At 36.6% G+C, this 24146-nt stretch overlaps 1 protein-coding gene across 2 annotated transcripts in view; it reads right to left on the reverse strand.

Moving 5' to 3' along the window:
* The window catches only part of rprd2b (regulation of nuclear pre-mRNA domain containing 2b), a 27984-nt gene extending 8259 nt beyond the window's left edge, over positions 1 to 19725 (reverse strand). For both annotated transcript variants that reach the window (XM_051130627.1, XM_051130626.1), the window contains exons 1-2: positions 19489 to 19725; positions 46 to 175 (exon numbers count right to left, since the gene is read on the reverse strand). In XM_051130627.1, the coding sequence (XP_050986584.1) occupies positions 46 to 175; positions 19489 to 19690 (332 nt within the window). In that variant the 5' untranslated portion in view covers positions 19691 to 19725. The remainder of the gene's footprint in view (positions 1 to 45; positions 176 to 19488) is intronic.
* Between the last annotated feature and the right edge of the window lie 4421 nt (positions 19726 to 24146).

Raw genomic sequence — 24146 nt, forward strand, 5'->3', positions numbered from 1 at the left:
TGTCACTACTAACCACACTCGTACACAAACATGTGATTCACTAACTTGACCAGCAGGGCGGCGTCTGGCAGCACGTCAGCAAAAGTGGTTCGGTAAATGATAGCGTTCTTCCTTTTGCAGTTCTGAATGACATCATTAGCGAGGTAGAAAAGATTCAGCCTGTGATTGGCATCCGCTGCACAAACAACAAAAGGAAAACAGAAAAAGATTAGACTGCTAATATGCCATAATACAAAGAGCTTACATACAGAACAAATGAGCACTAATTTCTCACAAGTTCTACTGAGAAACAATCAAACAAGATGACAAGATAAACTTGCTACTTATGCCTCATCAAAACAGATGTATGGGTTTATACAAGTTGATAAGTTATATACAGCCAGACAGAAAGTTAAATACAGCCTTGTAGAAATCTAGTTTGCATCTAGTGCATCAAACAAACCTCTTTCAAAGGTCTGATATCTGACAACAGTTCAACTGGTGCATCCCTGCAAGCCATTTAGCTTTTGATAACTCAGACAAACTATCCAGAGTGCACCACAGGAAGAAACCAGAGATACTGCTAGAAATTTTAGTAGAACAGATCAAATTATTTGATTGGATATTATTCTTATGCAACCTGAAATGAACTGACATGGCAAAGCTTGCCTTTCTTTCTTTATAGAAATATTCAAATTATTTGTCAGATTTAAGTAGCTTCAATTCTTTTTCTCAGTCACTGAAAAGAGAAAAGCCTAATATAAATTGATTACAGCTGATCACAGTGTAAATCAACAGAACTCCTAATCTTTCTACAGTACAATTAGGGATGCACAGGATACCGGTACTGAAAAAATACTGGTATATATTATATTTCATACATCGTAATTATTTTTTAACAGCATACCAGTTTGTGCTGTATCTTTTTTTTTTTTTTTTTTTAATTTACAACTGTACACATCAGGGCTGTAATCACTATAGATGGACAAGTCCCCCCAATAATTAGAAATGCCCATACTGTTGATGCTCTGGGCTTACTGTGCGTTTAAAGGGGACGTCAGATACACATTTTCCACAAGTTGGTATGATTCTTTAAGGTTTTCATGAACTGTCTGTAACATACTTTGGTTGAAATTCTCAATGATCATGTAAAACAACACCCTTTTTACCTTGTCAGTATCAGCTCTGTTCACAGCGACCCATTTTGGTGCATGTCTCTTTAAATGATAATGACACTATGATAATGACCCCACATGACATATGACACAAGACACGTGAATATATCTGTATATGGCTTGAAGGTGGTCTTATTCAGATAGCTAGCTATGTAGGTAGAAACCGGCTGCAAACTGAAACAGCATGCTTAATAACACAGTTTCAGAAGGTCGGAAGGTTGGAAGGTCGTTGGTGCCAGTGCAAAGGCAGTTGGCAACACAAGAACACAGCAGTGATGGAGGCTGTCAGGCAGAAGAAAGAGGCCTTTCGGGAGTGGTTGACTTGTGGGTCTCCTGATTCTACGGACAGGTATCGGCAGGCTAGAAGGACCACAGCAGTGGTCAAGGAAGCAACAATTCAGGAGTGGGAGGAGATTGGGGAAGCCATGGAGAAGGAGTTCTGGATGACCTCAAAGAGGTTCTGCCAAATAATAATATAGCTGAGGCAAGGAAAGCATGGACTTGGATGACTCTAGAAATTCTGGTTCATTTCCCTGTCAGAAGTCACTGAGGTAGTCAAAAAGCTCAGCAGTGGCAAGGTGCCAGGGGTGGATGAGATTTGCCTCAAGATGCTAAAGGCCCTGGATGAAGTCAGGCTGTCTTGGTTGACATGCTTGTTCAATATCGCTTGGGAATATGGGACAGTGCCTGGTGATTTACAGACAGGTGTGGTGGTTCCCATTTTTAAAACAGGAGGCTGTGTTCCAATTATAGAGTAATCACACTCCTTAAAACCTCCTGGGAAAGCCCATACCGGAGTATTGGAGATGAGAATTAGACCAATTGTCAAACCTCAGCTGGAAGAAAAACAATGCGGATTCCGTCCTGGACATGGAACAGTGGACCAGCTTTTTATCCAGGCAAAAATCCTGGAGGGGGACATGGGAGTTTGCTTAACCAGACTACATGCATTTTGTAGAACTGGAGAAGGCATATGACCATGTTCCCGGGGATGGCTTGTGGGTGGGCGCTCTAGAATTACTACTGCATGCTACCAGGGCTTTAGACAATTAGTGTGAAAGCTGCGTTTGCATCCTCGGCAGTAAGTCAAGCTTGTTCCCAGGGATTGCTGGACTCCACCAGGGCTGTCCCTCGTCACCAATCCTGTCTGTGATATTCATGGACAGAATCTTTCCTGATGGCTTCATTAGACTTTGACCTTCAGTGCTTACATGGGCAGTTTGTAACAGTGTATGAAGTGATGGGACCGAGGATCAACACCGCAAAATCTTAGGCCATGGTCATCAGCTTATAAAGGGTGGATTGCCTACTCCAGGTAGGGAGTGAGTTGTTTTCCTAAGTAGAGGAGTTTAAGTACCTTGGGGTCTTGTTCACAAGTGATGGTAGCAGTAATGCAGTCACTGTGACAAGAGCTAAGCATGAGGGCGAAGCTCTCAATTTACCAGTCGATTTATGTTCTAACTCTCACCTATAATCATGACTCTAAGTAATGACCAGAAAAATGAGATTGTGGGTATATGCAGCTAAAATGTATTTTCCCCACAGAGTGTCTGGGCTGACCATGAGAGACAAGGTGCAAAACTTGGACGACCCGGGAGAGACTCGGAGTAGTGCCACTGCTCCTTTGCGTTGAGGAGCGAAAAGGAGCCAGTTGAGTTGGTTCAGGCATCTGGTAAGGATGCCTCCCAGAGGATGCCTCCCAGAGGAAGTCTGCCTTCCAGTGGAGGTGTTCAGGACATTTCCACCTAGGAAGAGACCCCCGGGCAGTCCCAGGACAAACTGGAGAGATTATATCCCTCAGATGGCCTGGGAAAGCCTTGGGATCCCCCAGGATGAGCTGGAGGAAGTGGCCAGGGAAAAGGCTTTATTTGGTGTTCTTACTCAGCCTGCTGCCACAGCGACAAGTGGTGGAAAATGTGTGGATTAACATAGTATATAATGTAATTTAAATGTTGGACATATTCAATGGAAAAATGCTGAATTAGTTTCTCCTGTTAACGGTCCTACACTACAATCGTATGAATCACATTTTCAAACTGAAAGTTGGTAACATTATTTTTTGTTAATTACAAATGTGAAAAGTCTGGAGTGGAGTTATAAAGGTATGTGTGTCTGACATATAACCTATATACTGAAAAAAAAAAAAAAAAAAAAAAAAAATATCAGAAATGCCTGAATGGTTAACTAGATGCAAAATATCAAGCAAATCATCTGCAAACAAATTATGCTAGAGCATTTTTTAAGGATTTTTTTTAGGGTTATGTAAAATTTTACAGTTCAAATAAAAAGTTTGAAACAGTTTTATAAAGTAAAACACTTTTCAGTGGGTATTTTCAACCCCAAACATTTCAGCTTTTTGAGATGTAAAAAAATGGTCCCTGGTCCCCAACTTGAATACAAGTTTGGTACAACATGACAGTGAATAAATAATGACAGAATTAAAATTTTTGGGTAAACTATCCCTTTAATGACTATCGGCAGCATGTTTAGTACTGTCGCTTCTAGAGCTGCACACATCCGTTTTTCTCTCAACTGTTTACTTGCACTTTAGACATAACTAACTGTGTGTGTTTTTGACAGTGTTAGCACAATCAAATAACTAATATAAGTAATCAGGTGCTGTTTGACCGGCCTTTTAGTGTACGCATGCAAGTGTAATGTTACAGACTCAGAACAGCAAGCAAATCAAATATTTAACCAGCAAGGCTATAAAGCACATGCAATTATTGTACTTCTGTGATTGTGAATAAGTGCAGTGTCTCATGAGTGTAACTCTACCACTGAATTAATATTTGATGTGAATGTATGTCACGAGTTTAAGTTGGAGCTGGAGCCGGGAGACTTGGTTGAGATAGATGCGTTTTGTTAGTAAATGTTTCATTATATTACTAGTGTTGCCTGCTTTGTTCACTATTACACTACTGCGTATTGCATCTGACAATGGTGTCGCTTAGTTTTGTAACATGAGTCCACACTTTAGAACGTTTTACCCTTGTCGCCATAACTGAAGGTCTGCATGCACACCACACATGCACATGGATATCACACACACGAGCAAATGTCGGCACATCTTTCAGTTTATTATTTCTATACCACTTGATGTAACTTTGTAAGTTGTCTCTGTACAGTATGTTATTTTCAGCTTTTGGTTTGTGTTCTGTCCTCTTGTTTTGTTGTTACTAGTTTCTGTTTCTTAAACTTGACTTGTTCAGCAACCTTGGATGTGGAAAGGTGCTATATAAATAAAAAATTATTATTATTATTATTATTATTATTATTATTATTAAATACAGCGTGTGTTTTGGCTCATACCCTAAAAGTAGCAATTTCAATAAGCTATAAAAAAATATCTGTTCTCCCTCAACTTCCAAATCATCCTATATTGTTGTTTTACCTTTTTTGTTAAGGGTGTTTGATCTTCTTTGCATGTTTACTTTGCAAACACTGTGTCTGTACTTCTGCAGCGATGAAGGATGACTTTGAAATGATTTTTGAAGTTGAGGTAGAATATACAATTGGAGTTTTTCGACATACCCTGTCTTGAGGCAGAATACACAGAGTTCAAGGAGAGCAAGGCAAGACGAGCGTTTAAGAATAAAAAGTATTTAAACTGTATTTTTTTTAAAACGAAAATAACCGTTCGTTTCGCTAGATAAGACCCTTCTTCCTCAGCTGGGATCATTTACAACCGCATTTGTGATCGTTTGAAGTTGCATTTAAACTGTATTTTGGAAATTCAAACTCGGGGCACCATATCAGTCCATTATATGGAAAAAAATCCTGAAATGTTTTCCTCAAAAACCTATTTCTTTATGACTGAGGAAAGAAAGACATGAACATCTTGGATGACAAGGGGGGTGAGTACATTATATATGATTCTTTGTTTTGGAAGTGGACTTCTCCTTTAAATCCATTTGGGAAAAAAAAAAAAAAAAAAAAAACACTTCAACAGGCTGTACACAGGAGATCCATCTACAACATGATCAATCTGGAACTCTTAAACAAGACAAATTAGGATGGGCTAAGCTGACAGACACATATTTAAAAAGACTGGGAGCTGTATTAAAATCACAAGGTGATTCAATCAAGTATTAGTTGATAGAGGTACATATTTTTGCAACCAGGTTATTCCAAGTATTTTCTTAAAAGTTTATTACATTAATTTGGTTGGTTCCAATAATACATTAAACTACATCTATGCCACATAAAAATAAGTTCATATTCTCACATTGGTCTGAACAAAAATTGCAGATGGGCTGAATGAAAATTCACATTCACTCTCCGACAGCAGATGTTGCTTATGGAAGCAGAAATACAGTGGATACCCTGGTTACCCCCTACGGAAAGCACACCACACTCATAAACATGACTTTTAGGCATTATGCGCAGGTAGGACGAAAAAACGCCAATGACATTCCATTCAGAAATAAATTCACAAACTCCTCTGATATGCACAAATCACATTTCGATATCAATGGCAAAAGCTGAAAGGTGACAAAGTTATGAGAGATCTGAGATCTGTAGAGCTCTATGAAGTCTGTAAACTCATGCTGGCCTTTCGTTCTGACTATCAGCACTCATCGCGTCATGTGCCATGGGAAGCAAACGTGACAAACACATCTATAAAAAAAAAAAATAAATAAATAAATAATTCTAAACTCACATGCCCACAAACTTCACTCACTAATGCAACTTAGTAAAACCCTTGCTATGCAAGTCTTCTACAGCATTTGACATCAACCACCAAATTAAGAAAATGTTATGAAAGAGTCAAAATCTGTGGTAATGGAACAACAGTTCTAAACTTATTTTCCACTATTATTTACAACAGGATCTGCATTTTGCAAGGTTTTCAATAAAAGATTTTTGTTACAAGAGAAAATAAAGTCAACTTTTGTGCATCAAAACCACTACTTTCCAGGTAAAAAAATAATAAAGTATTAAAAAGTACACCAAACTATGCAAAAAAAGTCTCCAGAACAGTTTATAATTATCCCAAAATCAACCATGGCTCCCCCTGGACACGTTATTATGTCCATCAAAAACTTAGGCTGGCTGTCAGTTTGGAATATTACAACTAAAAACATCCACAAAGTTTAGAACACATATGGACCTCAATCCCCTTCCTCAATACTTGCCAGCACAGAAATAACCAAATTATTACCTTACGATCCATCTGTTTTCAAATCCGCATCATTTAAATATTATGACATTGATGTCTGTCAAAAAAAAAAAAAAAAAACACACAGTACACAGTAGTATTTACAAGAAACAGACATCCAGGGACTACACATTTCCTGGGATACTATGTACTATGGGATGTTTGACTAAGTCATCACTTTCCAAGGAGGAGGAGAAAATAGCGGCCTTCAACATGCTGTCTGACCATAACATACCTAATACACAACGGAAGCGAGTATAAATTTGTTCTTCACTCACTGAAATTAAATTGGAATGATCAGGGAACTGACTGAAATACTTTACACTGCATAGTAAAGGTGATAAATGCCATTTTTTTGATGCACAAACTAAGTATCACAGTCAGTGAGAGCATGAGAGCAGTCTGGCACTGGTCACTCTAAAGAGGTTCAGCCCATGTTATTTACTGGGTGTGTGCACTTAAAGCTAAGCAGTTAGAAAAGTCTGACACTTTATGATAAAGTGCAAACAGTTCACTGTGAAGGGTGGAGTCCTCTGATACCACAAAGCCTTTACTCAAAGACACTCCATTGTACATTACCATTTACACTGTGTGTAGTCTGATTCCTGAAAATATCATTTCACTGTCTCCAAAGATGGTGAGTTACTTCCTATTCAAAGAATCAGGCCTTTGTTTTATTTTCTTTTTTTTTGCATTTGTTTTCAAACTTTTTCCTCCCTTTAAGTTGCATGAACTAAAGCTGAAAAATGTCAGAGCACGTAACCAGTAGGGATGCGACAATACAGTTAGTCCACGGTTCAATACGTACCTCAGTTTTTAACCACGGTTTTCAGTTTGGTTCTGATATCTCGCCACTTCAGTGTGGGTTTTTTTTTTGGAATATATTAACAAAATACTCCCGTAAACCTCTGTACACTAGAAAAAGCATGGTTTAGTATATGTGCTTAATTTTTCTTTTGAGAGAGGTATTATTTTTTCAATTTTTACGCAAAATAGGCTGGGTTTCATTCATACTGGTCGCCAGAGGGCGCCCTCGTGCAAAAAACCCACATATGCGTCAAAGTAATAGCTGATGACGTTCTGTTCCAGCTTCTCTAATATGGATAAAGGCATCGCTTGCTGTAACTGATTAAAAACAAGATATAACGTTAAACGTTTTGAATGACGAAATGTAAGGACAATAAACACGTCTGAAATAATATATGGTTTATCTGCGTTCTTCAAGCCATCTCGGGTATTTTCATAAGCCATTGCTAATCGACATACATAGAATATGAGTATAGAATTTATTGTCTGCGTCATTCTGTGATAAGAATTTACATCATATCACACAAGGAAGTTATTTCAAACACTCAAAACAAGTTGTGTTTTTCATAACTTTCGTTTTTATAACTTTTGTTGGACAGCAGGTTTAGAAAGGCTTATCATTGCATTCCATTCATATTCATATTCATATTACGTTACTCCCCCAAAAAAGTAACTAATTGCGTTACTTTGTTAATTTTTTTGGAACATACCTTTTATGTGTTATGTTACTTTTGCTTGGGCTTGGATGGTTTGTTTTTAATTTAAAAAGTTTCTATTTCTGGCAAACACCAAAAGTGAAATGTAAACGTAGAAAATGTAAATTCATGTCTGTACAGTACAGGGCGCAGCATAACAAACCTTTCATCTGTGCTGCCATTCTCGATTGCATGAAGTACAGGACCCAACCATGCCATCATCAGTATGGCTGAAATGGATCATTGAAGGTCAGCAGCAAAGACATTGGTTAACAAACAAATTTAATTATTGCAGGTTTGTTTCATATTCCAAGTTTGCATTTCACTGTTTTTATTGTTTTTGAGGAATACTGAAGCAGTTTTCATTTCAGAATTTCATTCATCCCCACAGAGGACTTCAGATGATGCCAACCCTGAAACCATACAGCACTACCGTATTCTGCTACTAATTTATAGTGTTCTTTGTCTGTTTGATTACGTCATTAATTGATCTTTACCACACATCTCTACCATATGTACATCAAGCTACTACTACATATATTGTAAAAATGTCAAATTGGTGTAAAGCTGCTTTGCAACGATATGTATCGTGAAAAGCGCTATACAAATAAATTTGAATTGAATTGAACTGAATTGAATTTGGGCTGAAAAAAACGACTGTCAACAAAAAAACTGTCAACAAATATTTTTGTTGTTCTGTTTGATCTCAGGTGAGCTAATGTAATAATGTGGTTTGACCAGTGTGGCGCTGTAGCGCAAGACTAATTCAGCCCTCCAGGATGCAATTCAAGAGAAGAAGAGACACGCACAGCGTTTCGCTGAATATGTAAATATATGCTGCGTGCTTTGCTCTCAATAGTGAAATAAACAAAACTGACAGCAGCAGTTAAAAATGCATCTGATTACAGCGATGTGGATGTTTGCACGAGCTCTGCAGTTCAGTACTCCAGTAATGTCCAGTCACATCACGTTTATTTATATAGCATACTTCATGCATACAGATATCCTAAATCAAGCAGCTTTACAGTATGAAACATGGAAAACCAGAGTCTGTCCTGCTTTCACTCAGAATTACAAGTTGATTTTCCGTTATAAAGCAGCTCTCCAGCGTGGAGCTAGCGAAAGATTATATCTTTACCAGTGGGGGAAAAAAAATGAAAGTTATAACTGGGTTGGCAGAGATCAGAGCTTGATCTAGCTCAGGATTGTTTTGATTATCATAATCCTATAAGGTATTTTAAGAGAGATTATGTTGTGAATAATATCATTTATCCAAAAAGTAAAGTGTTTTATCACATGTTTTTGTTTCTTATCCATATGGCTTACAAAAGGATTATATATGATGAATGGGCCTAAACAATAAAAATTTTTACTGTGCAAAGCTAGTATGCAGAGTTTTGGTTCACTTCTGTGCTGCGCAAAAGGAAGAAGGCCGAAAGCGGCATCTTGTTTTTCTTTATTTTATAGAAGCACAAAGGTTAGTTTTTATTGTGAATGTACACAAAAGCCTAGCTTCTATTTTTCATTCCTGTTCTTTTCTAAATACTGTTAAATTGAAAGGATTTTTTGTGAAAACTAAAACAGCCTAGCCTATGTTTATAGCGATTGTTCAACATCTCGCATCGGCATCAGGTCTATTTCTAAATGTAATAATAAAATGCGACTTAACGTTAAATCGTGTATGCCTGTCTTTTTTTTCCTCTTAAAAATGCACTTTTATTTTAACCATTCAGCAAATGCTTTCAAATATTTTAATAAATTACTGAGAAAAAAAAAAAAAAAAAAAAAAAAAGACCCTTTAAACCATTTAACATTGTATTAATCGGTCAAAATTCTTTCTGTCGGTTAACGGTTAACCGGTTAAAATGAGCATCCCTAATTACTTGTAATGCGCTACCTCCGACCAAGACTGCAAAAAGGTGGAAAATTTCAGGTAAATTTCAGAAACTTTTTGGAATTTTTCTGGGATTTTTGGAAAGTTTCCAGAAATTTACCGGAAATTTTCCACCCCTTTGCAACCCTACCCCCGACACTGTGTAACTGACAGTGTGGATGCAATCTTTCCTTATTGCACTATAACACAGCCTACTAAACACAGAATTCACAACTTTCTATCACATTAGTGTTGGTGTTATAATTTCATGCATAACAGCTTGGCTATACATACACATCTACTGTCAAGTGTTTGCAGACATCCCTGCAAGATTTTGGAGCTGTGACAAGCAGCAATTTTAATGAAAACATATGCTCAGAAAAATAACACTGCTTTGAAAATAAATAAATAAATAAACAATAAAACAGTTTAAAAAAAAAAAAAAAAAAAAAAAAAAAAATCAAATAACAGTCAATAAATGGCATTTGTGGACATCATGCTTTATGCTGTGTGAGTGACTGAACGTTGGCAAACTGCAGTGTGGTTAATTCTATATGAGATTAATCATGCATAAACACAACTTGAATCTATACAAATGAACACCACTGCACAAATAAACTCAACTGCTCTAGTAAGAACGCATAACTTGCGCTGTGAATGCACTCTTCCAATTGTGTTCTCATTGTAATAGTATGTATATGGTAGACTGGCACTGCACATCTTGCACTTCACTGCATTTTCATTATTAAAGCCATTCCAGGCATCACTTAACACTTTCACTTTAGTACTCCAGTCTGAATGGCATATATGGTCCCAGTTCCAACCAATCAGATCTTAAGCTACCAGCCAAAATACCACCATAACAATCAAAAAAATAGACAAGTATATATTTTTAAAGTTGCATGAGCATCATTTTCCTGATTAATCAACACAAATCTTGCTAAAGATCTATTTATAATGACATCTCACAGCAGCAGAGTACTTGTGTGATGATGTCAGGGTATCTTTACCAAATTGTTGATGAGGTTGTTAATTACAGAAATTGAGAATTTCATGGAATAGATTTACCCACACTCATGTCATCCATCTTTAAGCATCGAAAAGCTACTCAACATAATGGGGTGCTTAATAACGTCAGAATAACTGATTAAACCCACATTTCCCTACCGAATACATCCATTCACATGTATCCAAATAAACTGAAGAGTCTGCCACAGTTCTCATGGATGTTCTTAATGACATTCAGGCACTTGATTCTAAATGGATCTTGTATATGATCTCGGTTTCTGTCTGTAAATCTCAGCCAGAGACTGGCATGGTACAACACTGCGCCAAACTATAACATAATATCACAACACCAGCAGCTTTCACTCAGAAGACTGACTGTTTCAACAAAAACAGAATTAAGGCCAAAAAAATGCAGCCAGTGTACACTGCATGGAATATGGTATCCCACAGTGCATTACTCTCTAACTGACCTTCTAACAGAGTGCAGAATGCACTGGAAGGAATATTGGCCTTATACAATTTTTCAGCTGTCATAGGCCACATACACACTGTTTCAGGAGTGACAACTGCATCTACAAATACCGGGGTGACCGATATTGGATTTTACCGATACCGATAACTAGGTTGGACCACACTGGCTGATACAGATTAATCGACTGATAGTTTTTAAAATGGATACTGAAAGGAAAATAAATAGTGCTCTAAAATTAAAAAAAAAAAACAGCCTACTGAACCATACTTTGTAAATGAATAAAAATATTAATATTAATTATATATTGATCATTACAGTTAGTTCATTGTTCAATGTTAACAAAAGCAACTAAAACTTTTAAAATATATCAGTAAATGCTGAAATTAACACACTCTAACAAGGAACAATACTTCTATTCTACAGCTTTTATCAATCTTAATGTTACAAATGGACTCATTGTAAAATGTTACCATTACATCAACAATCAAGCTAAAGTTGGCCATCTTTACATATCTACACAAAGGCCACAGTATTAAAATTGCATATATATGGATATTGTGTACTTTCACAATTTAACTGCTTCTATTCTAGAACATTTGTGGTTATCTAATTAAAATATAAAAATATGTTAGTCACACAACAGGCAAAAGTGCAGCGCCGCGTCTAAAAGAACTCGCAGCTCTCCGGTATCACACACACTGGACACGTCGCATTCAATTCAAGCAGCGTTCTACAAGACTTTATTTGATCACCAAACAGGCAAAAGTATACTGCTGTCCTTTCTCCACAATGCAGCATCTAGTCAACAAATTCATCACTTAGTAATGACATGAAAACATGCACTACAGTAGACTGTACACACCGTTTCAACGTCAATCAACTATCGGTGCCGATTAATCGGCAAAACCGATACATCAGTTGACCTCTAGTTTGATGTGTATGAAACAGAACTCACACTGTTGTAATCATAGTGACCAAAGACTTGTCATGTTTGGTGATTTTAACTAAGCCACCATCAACAGAGCAATCATGTTTTGTTTATGTTTGGAAGGCTGCTTCGCAGAGTGAACTCTTGAAGCGCTGCCATGTCCATTCATAAGTAACACTTTAAGCATCTTTGGGCTTAGTGTTTAGGCTTGACTCATAAAGCGATCCATTTTGAGTTAATCAATTAGGAAATTGCAGGTTGCTATATTTTGCCTTTCGATAATAGCAAGACCTGTTAACACCAATGAGTCAAACTGTACCTGGTTCACTGTAATTCCTTGCAGAAGACCTAACCCTAACCCTAACCCTGATAAACATTTAAATATATCATTAACAACTAGTTGTTCTGCTCAGTTCTATACACACTGTGTAGATTTTCTTGAGTTAATTTGACTGTAGAATGTGGTTGTCACTCCCATAATTTTTGTGGCCATAATCTATCATTTAAAATTATAACATGCTTAATAAGTGTTAGTATTGTTCTCTTCCACCTAAATTCCATCTATTGTGTTTAAGCACATCTATATGTGCTTAACACATATATGATTATATGATGACACATTTTTCCATTAGCATCCCTAAAATTCAGATGGTGATATTTTTAATTTTTTTTTTGTCTACAATTTATAGTAGTAAAAGTGCAGTAACCAATCAGTTTTACTACAAATACCACGAGTAATCATGGTTAATTAAAAAACAAAAATTTTAAATACAATTATTTGAACTAAATTATCATGTAAAACTGGCAGCCCTTGTACGCATGTAATTAAATTAAATAAAATTAAAAATTAAATAAAATTAAAAATTAATAAATAAGTTAATATTAAAAAAAAAAAAAAAAAAAAAAGTAATTGGTTAAGCACAAAATAATGCAGTTTTGTTAATTGTAATGGAAATTATTATATGTAGCTAATCTGGTGCCAAAGCTAATATTTTAGCAAACAAGCAATTTGCAAACTCTACTCTTAAACAAAATGCAAAGACAAAAGGCTGTTTAAAATAAAATGCAGAGTACTGTTTGTGCACCACAGGCTTAACAAACAAATGCACCGTTTTAAAAATATAAAAATGGGTTTCAAATAAGCCCACAACATTTCTGAAATAAATAATAAATCTATTACAAATCCCACATAAACCAAAATCAAACACAAAAAAAATGTGTGTGAACACAAACCACTCTTTTTGCAAGCCTTGTTTTTTATTATAAAGTGGTGTATTGTGAAGAAATGTATCAGTTTAATATTGAATACACTTTAATTTTATACAGTATTTAAATATGTTACACACGTAACATGTTTTTAAACACAAAGCAGTAAGAAACTCATAGGGGTTTGGAATGAGATGAGGACGGATAAATGATAGAAATGATGGAATTGACATTTATGGACAGGGTTTGTACAGAGTGACATTTAATTATATTTCCAGCACTTTCAAACAGGACTTTTCAAGAGCAAGAAAGCTATGATTACAAATGTTCTTCTGTAAAAATATATTCATATATACTGGACACTTTATGCAAAGTCCTGCCTATTTAAGACCTCGTCCAATCATCAAATAAACACCCCAGGCTTTCAGGCAGGGCAAAATACAGAGACTGAAAGCTCAGTGTCAATTTGTTTTATATAAAAATGTAAGTTACATAAAACTTTGACCAACTCAAGTTAAAGAATAAAAATGCTTCAAATCAGCAATAAAGTGTAAAACATCTACTAACAGTTTTCACCAGTGCAAACCTCATTGCTTATTACAAAATTGTACTGCTTATGCACTTTTAGGAGTTTTCCTTTCAGATGGAACATTTATAGCAGGAGAGTATTTAAATCATGCAAGGTGATTTACTAAGGTTTGAGATTGTCAGTTTACTAGGATTTACATCATTATTTAACACCCAAAAAAACATGTCTTAACCCATTTTGTGCTTGACATTGCTGTGATTTCTGCTGGGCTAGTATTTATAGTGTGTTCTAAACAGCAGGCTCACGTTGGCGGCAGTTTTCCCATTGTAAGCTTAAGTTGATCGTAGCTCCATTGGTTTCAATGGGTCTATGATGTACTTAAGCTTACAATGTTTTTTGGAAATGCAGCCCAGGTCAGTACGCAGGAATTAAAGCAAAAGGTTTGAAAGAGAGTCAAGACGGCACAGATGGAAGCCGTTCTAATGTTACCTTATCTCACCCCAGCATTACAATATGCAAATATTTACATAACAACATGAGCTGTTTAAAATGAAAAAAACGTATCAACATATAAAGCGCTGCTTTGTTTATATTTTGTATATCTGTATATATCTCGCATATCCTTGTTTTGGTTTCTTCTTTTGAATGACGAACACATTTCACACTCCTCGTAATTAACCTGTGGTTACCAATTAATCCTGGGTATTTATCAGCTGCTGTTTCAAACTGCACATCAATAGTTTGACCTGGGTTAACATTCTTTTTTTGCACATCTGTGACAATGACTGGCCGAACAATTTAATTTCTTCATGCCTGTTTTCTATTATCATTGTACTTTTTACTCCTACAATGAGCGTGTTGTATGAACAGTGTGTTTCTGTGACTGTCAAAAGCATGTGAAGATGAGGCACGCAATTGGCTGTTGGTTGCTAAGCATCAGGCTGTAACATTCTAACACTGTATCAATTCACACTGCACAAGTTTGACAATGCAAAGCCGATTTAAAGGGACAGTTGACCCAAATAAATTACTCACCTCCAGTTTCTTTAATTGGCTGCACATAAAAGATATTCTGAAGTATGTTGGTAATCAAACAGTTGATGGTAACCATCGACTTCCATACCAACTTCCATTCTTTCGATTCTTGGTTACCAACATTCTTCAAAATACCTTATTTTGTGTTCAACAGAAGGAAAAACTATGCAATATGATGATTTTTGATTGTGGACGATAAAAATGTCTCCACGATCTGCTTTTGGAGAAATATTGTAGTATCGTAATACTCTATCAGCTGCAGTTCTGACGCCTCCATCTCAATATACTGTACAACACGACATACTTTCACATCAGTGTTAACTCAGCGGTACAGTCATGGGACACAGCACTTATTCACCATCACAAAAACAGCACATTATTTGTTTTAAAGCTTTGCCGGTTAAACATTTAATATGCGTGCTGTTCCAGTGCGAGTACACCTGAAGTGCGTGCACTGTAAAAATAGCACCTAATTACTGATCTAATTTATGAATCGTGTCTGATTGCACTAATACTGTCAAAACACACAAGGCTTACATATAAAAACAGTTGCTTATGTCTAAAGTGAAAGTACAAAGTGAAATTGAGAGAAAAACAAATGTGTGCAGCTCTTAAAGGGACAGCACACTAATTGTACTAAACATGCTGCCATTTGTCCACTTCCAGAACAACAATTCACAAATAATGTACTCACCCCCTTGCCAAGATGTTCATGTCTTTCTGTTTTCAGGCGTGAAGAAATTATGGTTTTTGAGGAAAACATTTCAGGATTTTTCTCCATATAATGGACTTCACTGGTGCACCGATTTTGAACTTTCAAATGTAGTTTAAATGCAAATTTCAAAAGGCTCTAAACGATCCCAGCCGAGGAAGAAGGGTCTTATCTAGCAAAACGATCTGCCATTTTTTTTTGGAAAATAAAAGTTTGTATACTTTAAGCACAAAAGCTCATGTAGCACAGGCTCTGGGATGCGCGTCCACGTACTACTGAATCATGTCAAAAGGTCACGTGAACGTACGCGGAACTACAGACCCAGTGTTTACAAAGCGAGCGTGCAAAGACTAAGAAAGTTGTAGGAGAAAATAAGATGGAGTTTTTCGACATACTCTACCTTTTAGAGCCGGAGTATACAGACGATGAACTTAGACGTGATTCGTAGTAACATTAGTGATGGGAAGTGTGAGCCGGAAGAATTGAATAGTTCATCTCTCGAGTCTTTGGGTTTTTCGAGGCGTTCATCTTATGGAGCTGTCACGCGATGAACGAACGACTCGAAAAACCCGAAGACTCGAAACAGGTGAACTAATTCCAGCACAGAACTTAATAGGATGTTGCGCATGCGCGACTGAACGAATCACTTCCCGAGACGACTCGTTCTTCCCGAGTCACATTAAAGATTTGTTCAAAATAAACAATTTGTTCAATTTGTGCTTAAAAAGTATACACATTTTTATTTTTCGAAAAAAAAAAAAAATGAATGATCGTTTTCGCTAGATAAGACCCTTCTTCCTCGGCTGGGATCGTTCAGAGCCTTTGAAGCTGCATCTAAACTACATTTTGGAAGTTCAAAATTGGGGCACTAATCAAGTCCATTATATGAAGAAACATCCTTAAATGTTTTCCTCAAAAAACATAATTTCTTTACAACTGAAGAAAGAAAGACATGAACATCTTGGATGACAAGGAGGTGAATTATCTGTAAATTGTTGTTCTGAAAGTGGACTTCTCCTTTAAAGGGATAGTTCACCCAAAAATTATAATTCTGTCATTATTTACTCACTTTCATTTTGTCCCAAACCTGTATTAATTTCAATCTTGTGCTAAACACAAAATAAGATATTTTGAATAGTGTGGGTGACCAAACAGTAGCTGGTCCCCATTGAATTTAATGCTAGAAATGATCAAACAGATAACGTTCAACATAAAAAAGAAACCCATTCAGATTTAAAACAACCTGAGAATGAGCAAATGATGGTATAAAAATAATACACTATGAACGAGACAGATGACAGAATTTTCATTTTTGGGTAAACTATTCTTTTAATGTTAATAAAACAACAAAACACAAAGAGAAAAATCACTCACTACTCTTGACTGAAGAAATGTAATACAGTTGCTTTAATAAGAATCAATGTACAACTGATGTGTATAGCGTATAAGTATATAGTGTTTCACTTTTTATATTAGTTAATTCAGTTTCTGGAATGCTACTGCTAAATACAGCCTCTGTACCTGAAAAATAAAGCACTGTTTTATTTGTATTATGCTTATTTGTAACGTGTATCTTTGTTCTAATTTTTTAACAACAAAGATAAAATAACGACAACAGATTTTTATCTTCGCTCACTTTGGCCTAAATATCTGCCATTTGTTTTTGTCATCTTGAAAGGCTTTGTTTTTGAAAAAGGGAAATTAGTTTGGCTGTACCACTCAGTCAACTTGCAAAATAGTAAAACCAACATGAGTTCACAAAGAATCGTGATAAAATCGTGAAGCTCATACAGGTTTGGAACAATTTATTTGAGATTGTTATTTTTGTTATTGTTATTTAACCGATTTTTCATTTTTTGGTGAAAAACACTGCAAAAGTGCTGCTAGCCTTGAGCAAGGCTTCATAACCCCAGGTAAAAAGTAATTACAAGTGTGAAACATGCCTTCATCTGTGGTTAAAAGCAGGTTTAGAAAAATGAAAAACTGGGGTTAAGAGCCCTACTGATAAACCAAGTCAATAAAGTATTTTTCTGGTCTTCAACATATTTTTAAATTATCATAGATGTGTATACAATTTTGTGATTTTATTAGTCTTTGTGGAATACTGAATCTGTTTTCGTGCAAGTGAGCTAAGAGCTGTCTGGCATCTGTATTTTAGCAGGACATACATAAACATACATTCACAAATCTTATCTTCCGACTGTTTTTATTCAATAAATAGTTTTGAATAAACATTCAATAAATGCAAAGAGATTACAATGTAAAAACTTTTGCTTAAATGAAAGATTAAGTTGCTGTGAAAATGACAGGACCAGTTTCAGTCCAAATATGAGTGTTCTTGTGTGGATTCCAATGTATAGCCAACACATCAACACATCTGTCTGAAGTAAATGATCGGGGTTGAACTGAAGATCATACAGTTTCCACTAAACATGCTGCTTCACAGAACTGCCATTACTGTGCATTTTTGCACAGCCCTATGTTATTGGGGTCACTTCAATCTGCGACAACAACGACGGTAGCGCTTGCTAACTTGCTCGTGTACTCATCTCTGTACCAATCGCAACAGGTTTGGCAAGCTGACCAATCAGAGCAGAGCAGGCTTTTGAAGGGAGGCGTTTACAGACCTTACACTCACAACGGATTCGAACAAACCGTTTCGAAATCATTGACAAATGACTACGTATAAATGTATATTTTGAGAAAATTACAATGTTCTCTGACCTTTGATGCATTTAAACATTTTGTAAGGGACTCCAACACAATATAAGGACACTTTAAAATACCATGAGACCGGCTCTTTTAGGTCATACTTCACTGTCTGGAGATGAACTGACACCAGAATGAAGTCCAGATCTCCAGTCTGACCATCACAGATGACAGTGTGTGACAGCACCGCTCTCTCTTGGCTCAAACGACACATTTATTCAGACGTCAGATCAGCTACATAGCCATCAGAAGTCATGTAATCACATATCAGCATTATTTAATCAAGTCATCAAATAAAATTGATATTGATTTTGCCCATTTTTTGCAGATTTGCTGCGCTAACCAACAGAAAAATGCTTGTTTGGAGCAGACATTTGCCTTTACAAACTTTTGCTAAATTGACCAAAGCATCCTAGAACAGTGATGGCATGTTTACAAAAACAAGTTCAGCTTCCCTTCATGCACACTAGAATCAGACAGAATTAATATGAAGATTAAATCCAAAAGCTATGCTCAGCATCTAATGCACACAGCTCTGGGCCAAAGAATGGATAAACTTACACAACAAAACAATAACATTACTTAAACTGGAGTGCAATGTGCAAACACTGACTGCAGCACTGAGAGATATGGTGATTTATTGCAGACATAACCTCTTGTTATTTAAGAATATACGAATGAAATGTTGCAGTGTTTAGTTGAGTCAATCAAACAGCAGTAACAGGAACCAGCATGAAAAGCTTTGATACAACAAGACCTGACATTCATCACTTTCCCTGAATGACCACTAACACACTCCATACATCCCACTGACATCTCAGTGTCGTGATGATCACTGTATCACTATCTGAGCTCCACGCTGCTGTTTATCTTTGTGAGGCTCGTGCATAAGTTTGCATGATATCTGCTCATGCACACTGCTGGTAAACCTTCTTAAGAGCTGCTGGAGTCCGTCAAACTTTGTAACGTTTTAAATGCGCAGGCCTGCAGAACGATCCTGCACTGAGCTTTAATGTGAAATCAACACGCTGGAGCTCGAGGCGACATCTAACTCAGCGTGCACGCGCCACACACACAAACCCTGACATTTCTCAAACGCTCTGCATTAAACACACAATGCATTGTCATGGGGGCAAGGGGTGTGTTCAGATCCGACGGTTTGTGCGTGTTTGTATTCATTAGCAACGTTAGCAACTCACATTTCTTAAGCCACTTCATCCAGCAGCGCACGATGAGGCCGTGATGTTTCTTGTTCTCGATGCACCACGAGGATAATCCCTGTATGGACTCCATGGTATTGGTGACTCCCTGAAACCGCCGGTCCAGCGATGACTCCAAAGCGGCCGACGAGCCGCGGCCACCGCTGTGACCACTGCTGGCCGCTCCGGGTCCGGCCGCCATCTTCCCTTCACTCCCAGCAGCAGCGCCGCACTGGAGGATTTAACCGCGCTGCACCAGCAGAGGGCGCCGCTGCGCTACTGCAAACCACCGGCAGGAGGCGACGTGTTCGGAATCATACACTGCTACCTCTAGTACGGTACTACCTTGCCATCTATCTGTAGTATATACTGGGGACAGTACGCACTTATCCTGATGGCCCACACCATTTGCACAAAATAGGTAGAATACATAAAGTAGAATGTGCATTTCATGCAAAAGGAATTGTGGATACTTTCAAATGGCCCTTTAAATTTGATACAATCAGACCTGACATTCATCACTTTCCCTGAATAACACACTCCATACATTCATGGGGCAGCTGTGGCCTAATGGTTGGAGAGTCAGGCTTGTAACCGAAAGGTTGCGGGTTTGAGTCCCAGGTCTGGCAGGGATTGAAGGTGGTGGGAATGAATAACCAGCGCTCTCTCCACCCTCAATACCACAACTGAGGTGAGTCCCTTGAGCGAGGCACCGATCCCCCAACTGCTCCCCGGGTGCCGCAGCGATAGCAATGTGGCTGTCCACTGCTCCGGGTGTGTGTTCACGGTGTGTGTGCGTGTTTGTTCACTACTCACTGCTGTGTGTGTGCACTTGGATGGGTTAAATGCAGAGCTCAAATTCCAAGTATGGGTCACCATACTTGGCCACACGTCACGTCCTTTCCTTAAATGGTTTTATTTGAAAACTAATCAGCCTGTCCCATTCAAGTGGGCATGAAGACAAGAAGTCTGTAGAACTTTTGATTAAACAATGGGACAGATAGTGTTGTAAAAATGCAAAGGTTTTGAGGTTTTCAGAGCTTTATTTACCCATTTTGTACATGCAATACTTTGCACTTTAAAATAAACTTGAACATTTCTGTTTGGTAGTCCATGTCAATGACATTTAATTGTGAAGCTTTTAATTTAGTGATATAAAGCAGATGCAGTTGTTTTAGAAAATATGTATCTTTGTACCAATAAAATGTGAAACAATTTCAATTTCGTACTAAGTAGATGTAATATGTGATTGAATTAATTACACTGCAAAGTTTTCATCAACATCTTGCGATTTCAGGGCGTGTGAGCTCCTGAACATTATGGATAGTGGGATACGCTTTGCCTGAAATACTGCTCTGAAAGTGTTATTAGTTTCGTCTAAGTTTAGTCATTTTTCAGATATTACTCACACTTCCTGTCGTGTAGGTATTGAGGCAGACCTTTTGTTTATTTAAAAAATAAAATAGCCTGCTGCCATCTTGTTGGTTGTTCAAATCAAACCTTCACTGTGCCTCTGCAAAGGCATCACTTCTGCTGTTTGGAACACATTTACAGTTTACAGAGTTCAGAACAGAACTGAGTGAGTGTAGTGGCATATTAAAGTTTTGACAGGAATGAAACGGGGCTGTGAGGGACTGAAGTGTCACGTGTATGTACCCGTTTAGCTCCTGTGTTTCTTTATTTGGTTATGTTTCCTGTTCTTGTTTAGTTTGATTCCCTGCACCTGTGTCTGGTTAATTATCCTTATTAGACCCTTGTTTGGTTTCATATTTATAGCCCTGCATTTCCTTTTTCTTTGTCCTGTTTTTGTCGTATGTAGAGGTTGTTTTCTCTTGAATTTTCATTACAACTTTGCTTGTTTGGACATTCTGCCTCCTTTGAGTTTCTTACCCTAACAACCGGTGACATGAGGTACAGTATGTTCAATGGATTATGCTGTTGTTTGATAACAAGTCGTGAAAATGATGTGATTTGAGCCTTTATACAGTGTGTGCCGTTGTTAAGATTGTAAGTCTGTCCCTCACAGCCTTGTTTTCACCCATGACAGGTCAATATGGCATCCAACCTGATTAAGGTCTATACAAAACTAACTGACATTCCAGAAAATAAACTGCAAGTGATTTTCTTCACTCAGATTTGATCTGAATGTCAAATGCTATGGCATGTCACACAAAACATTACACTTGTAATTTAAAAAAAAAGCTATTATTTTTAAGATTGAACTGGATTCAGTATATTCTGTTTGAAATATTTATTGTGAAGTAATTCTTCTGTTTTAGTATATAGGCTAGTAGGAAGTATATAGTAGTAATGGAGTAAATCTAAACAATTTTAAATTACATACTTTTATTAATTGGAGCCATGAATAAGAATTATTATTATTATTACTAAAATATAACTACATTTTTCAAAAACTAAAATTTAAATTTATTTATTTATTTTTGTTTAGTGGAAAACCCTTTTTTATTAAAAAAAAAAAAAAAAACATTATTTAAAAATGTATTAAAAAAAAATAAAAAAAAATTATTTATATATATATATATATATATATATATATATATATACATTGTAATTGTGTATAATATATTAATATATTAATTGTAATGCCATAACAGTTCTCTTCTCAATTCAACACCAAGTTTAATACAATTTTACTGCATGTAAATGCAGAAAAAGCCATTATCTTTCTTTTTTTTTTTTGGTGGAAACATATTCAAACATTTTTTATTTAAAAACTCATACAATCTATGTTCTCCTCAATTTAACACCACGTTTAATATAATTAGTTAAAAAAAAAAAAAAAAGTTTGTATCCATCACATTACATATAACTAATGCATATTTTCCAAGAAAAAGACCCAGGAATAAAAGCATGTTATTATAAATTCAATAATTATTAGAACACTTGTTTCAATTAAAATGTGTATTCAGGCTTCAAAAATGTCATATGTAGCTTTAACATTAAATATATTTTATATATAACAACAAAATCTATCATGTCTTCAGTAATATCCTGGAAAGAGGAAAAAACTTGCCTTTGTCGGTCGGAATGCTAAAAAACCATTGACCAATAATAGATCTTTAAGCTATTAAAGATTAAAAGATTTTAAGAATTAAAATGCTTTCTATGCTGAATGAATGAATGAATGAATGAATGAATACAAATAAATAAATATTTGTAATGGTTTTACTGGTTATATTGGAAATTGTATTGGTTTTAATGTAAACTCTAATGGTTCCTGTGGGTCTCTGTCCCAAAACACACCATAGGAAACCATTTTTACTTGTTTTAAATGGTTACTTACTAGTCGATTGATAGAATTTCTGTGATGGTTCTGTTGTTTTTATTTTATTTTATGTTATTTTATTTATTTGTTTGTTTATTTTTTTCAGCAGGGTCAGATGTTTTAAAATCTGCTGTGGTGTGTGATGACAAACAGTCTTTACTCGTTGTCCGTTCATGTAGACTGGAGACTGACCTGACCTACAGTAAAGTGCGGCTGCGTTTCGTCTGGCAGTCACACGAGGGCAGCAGACGTCTGGTGTTACCAGTAAAATGAACAGTTGCCTGTGCCTGCACACTGAATTTTAAGTGTTAGCTATACTCTTTTTTTTTTTTTTTTTTTTTTTTTTAACACGTATTAACAAATACAGGGCGGTTTTCAATTCTAATTTGCATACAGTAACAATAACATTCTGTAATGGTGTGTTTACATGCCCTTTTGTTATATTGTGGCAAGTTCGATCCAATAAAAGTCGCCGGAATCCACAGGTGGCACTCTCTATTAGTATTCTGAGCATCTGAACATCTCAGTAGTGGACATTACCAACAACAATGATGTTCCATAAATCTTTGAAAAATGTAAAAAAGCTAATCATTTTTTTCATGTAGCCTCATTATTCATGTAAACAGCCTGAAGCAAAGAAATAAATTACCAGCACTGAGTGGTTTTCTCTTTTTGTTGTTAGTCTTTGATTAATATTAATGTCACCTTCACAGAACATGCACACAATGAACAGGTACATCTGTATACAGAGTAAATGAGTGTGTCCCACTTTTTGTGTGTCTGTGTCCTTAATAAAACAAGGTTATTATTTCAAAATATCACCAATTTAATCCCCCTTTTAAACATGAGGCCAGTGCATAACCGTGAGCGAGGATAACCACAAAAAGGCCAGCAGCATCATCAACCTGAATCGCAAAAATCACTAAAAAGGAAAATTCACTGGATGGTGGGAGTCTGAGAGGGTGTGAAGGTCGGTTTGGGTGCACTAACCCTGACCCTAACCACTCACTAACCCTAAAATCAGAGCGAAATGACAGGTTGATAAGAACTTAGTTCAAGCTTCAACCTCAACCCAATCTATTTGATAGAAATGTTGTTCCGAGATCAACAGAGGATATCAATCCCAAAACATTTCCCCTGCATGGACAAATCAGACATGGGAACTAATGTGCCGTCTGAGCCCGGGAGTTAGTTAATGGTTAGGGATGGTCACTATTATATAACAGGAATATTCTTCCAGATCCATATGTTGTTGTTTAGTTCCACGGTAACGTAATGCTCAGTGGAAACACATCCACTACTCTTTGGATTGAACTATTACCAAACATCCTCCGTGTCTGATGACAGATTCAGAAAGGTTGGTGAGATCATC

This window comes from Labeo rohita, chromosome 16 (genome assembly GCF_022985175.1).
Source record: "Labeo rohita strain BAU-BD-2019 chromosome 16, IGBB_LRoh.1.0, whole genome shotgun sequence".
NCBI lineage: Eukaryota > Metazoa > Chordata > Actinopteri > Cypriniformes > Cyprinidae > Labeo > Labeo rohita.